Genomic DNA, 2,385 nt, shown 5'->3' on the forward strand with positions numbered 1-2,385 from the left:
TGATAAATAACTTGACTTAGTGTCAGATTTCCAAATTTGCTGTACAATGTATCTTAAAATATCTGTAATTTAAATTTTATGTGAGGTACAATACGCTCAGGATGTACCTTTTATACTTATAGAACACTTATTTTTACAGAGTATCATGCAAAATCCTTGTATGTTATGCTCACATTACATTTAAACTCCAAACTATTGTTAAAGCATTTTTAAGATTCATGTGTGTGCAGATCCCAAACTTTTAACACAGTTTTGTATTATGCAGGCAAAACTCAGAAGACATCAAACTATACTGTCATTCATGGCCCGACGGTATCTGATCCAGTCCGTCCAGGAGACTCTGTGACTCTCCAGTGTTCAGTCCTCTCTGAATCTGAGAATGAGACGTGTCCAGGAGATCACAGTGTGTACTGGTTCAGAGCCGGATCAGATCATTCTCATCCAGACATCATCTACACCGATGGAAATGGAAATAATGAATGTGACAAGAGGTCTGACTCTCAGAGAAGCTGTGTTTATCGCTTCTCTAAGAATGTCAGCTCCTCTGATGATGGGACTTACTACTGTGCTGTGGCCACATGTGGGAAGATATTATTGGGAGCTGGAACAAAATCACAAATCGGTATGACTCTGGGCTCAATACTGGAGGGATATTCACAACATGCTAATATTATGATTAATCCGTTTTTTTCTTTGTTGTCTAGAGCGGACAGAAAATTCTGAATTTATTGCACTGGTGATAGCAATTGTCTGCTTGGTCATTTCTGTGATTGGAAATGTTGTTTTCATCTGTTTCATCTGTTATCGAACTCCAAGGGCAGTATGTGAACAATTTAAAGGTAAGTGTTGTTGATGGAAACATTTAATAGATTTATTTTCTTACTATAAAAGTTCACATAGTGTAGGAAGTGTAACATCACACTTTCATTTGCATATTGTTAATACATTGATGTATTAATTGTAGCACAATTACGAGTCTCCATATTCTTGTTTGTTACATGTGTGCCTCATTAAACTTTACCTTTACAGTGCACAATGTCAATAATTAAGGATAATTTCCTAATTTTAATTAAACTTGTTGAATCAGCAGGGGATGATAAGTGAAAAGTCAGATTAACTACAAAATATTCCTGTTTTCATTCATTGTTAGGAGTAGAAAGTGCCACTTCGCAAGCAAAATGTGAGAACTTGAGCCAACCACTAAATAATATTGTAAGTAATAATACCAGATTGCATGATTTCATTAACATTTTGTTTTCATTAACATAATTCCCAACAGCACTATATAACAACATGACTTTATAATGAGCCTTTTATTTGCTGCACAGACTGAAGGTGGAGATGATCTGAACTATGCTGCGTTGCATTTATCTGGAAGGAAAGCTACAAGAGGAAGGAAGAAAGAGTTGAAGACTGATGAAAGTGTATACTCTCAAGTTAAATGCTAAATGCTAAATCCTGTTGGTTGGTGTATAGAACTTAACTCTGACAGTAAATAAGTAAATAAAAAATTAAATGTTGTGATCCCCTGTAACTATAATGACCTTGAGGTGTTTATGGTAAAAGCCAAAATCATAGCATACAGACATGCTCTTTATGCTCATTGTTTTACCATATATTGATCCTTGCATAATATTATGTTTTTTGTATTTGCTTGTTATTATTCTTTTATCTTTAATTACATATTAGCTTTCAATTAATGTGGCATGAGCTGAGCCAGATTGACATTGATTGAATGCAAGACAGTAGAACTGGCAGGATGAATTCAATTATTTAACAAAAGGCACACAAATCACTGTGGACGTCCAGAATCTAAATGTGATTATCTAACTCAAAAAAACAGCCAAGCAAAACAGGCTCCAGGAGATGATGAACATAAGTCCAAACAAACACAGACTGAGAACAAACTGGCAGAGTTGCAGGCAGATGAGCAGAATGAAATGCAAAATGAAGCAACTTGTGACAAAGCAATGATCAAGCAAAGACAGAACAGAACAGCAGGCAATATATACAGGACTAATGAGAAGGGAGGGAATATACAGGTATGACAAACACATCAGGTAATCAAGACAAGGAAGATTCTCAGCATAACACAGAAACAAGCAAACAATGTACAAAACTCACAGACACAGACCATTGACAGACCCAGAACAGAATATTGACAGTTACCTTTGTTTTAAATAGTAATTATCTTTATATTAAATCTGAGGATGTAAGTCTAATAAGGAATAATTATTAAAATAAGTAATAACATAAACAATCTTAGAAAGGGCAGCCATATGTAAATCTGATCTGCGAGAGCAAAACTCAAATCCATGTGAAAAAACTGAGAACTGTGTAAGCAAACAAAACGTCAGCAACACAACTAGTCTTGTCAGGCATTAC

At 35.1% G+C, this 2,385-nt stretch overlaps 1 protein-coding gene across 1 annotated transcript in view; it reads left to right on the top strand.

Moving 5' to 3' along the window:
- Positions 1–1,455, top strand: part of LOC123957299 — a 2,136-nt gene extending 681 nt beyond the window's left edge. The window contains exons 2-5 of the mRNA XM_046029994.1: positions 266–622; positions 705–839; positions 1,151–1,212; positions 1,329–1,455. Coding sequence (XP_045885950.1) covers positions 266–622; positions 705–839; positions 1,151–1,212; positions 1,329–1,448 — 674 coding nt within the window. The 3' untranslated portion in view covers positions 1,449–1,455. The remainder of the gene's footprint in view (positions 1–265; positions 623–704; positions 840–1,150; positions 1,213–1,328) is intronic.
- Positions 1,456–2,385: the final 930 nt, after the last annotated feature.

The sequence above is a fragment of the Micropterus dolomieu genome, linkage group LG19 (assembly GCF_021292245.1).
Source record: "Micropterus dolomieu isolate WLL.071019.BEF.003 ecotype Adirondacks linkage group LG19, ASM2129224v1, whole genome shotgun sequence".
In the NCBI taxonomy this organism is placed as follows: Eukaryota; Metazoa; Chordata; class Actinopteri; order Centrarchiformes; family Centrarchidae; genus Micropterus; species Micropterus dolomieu.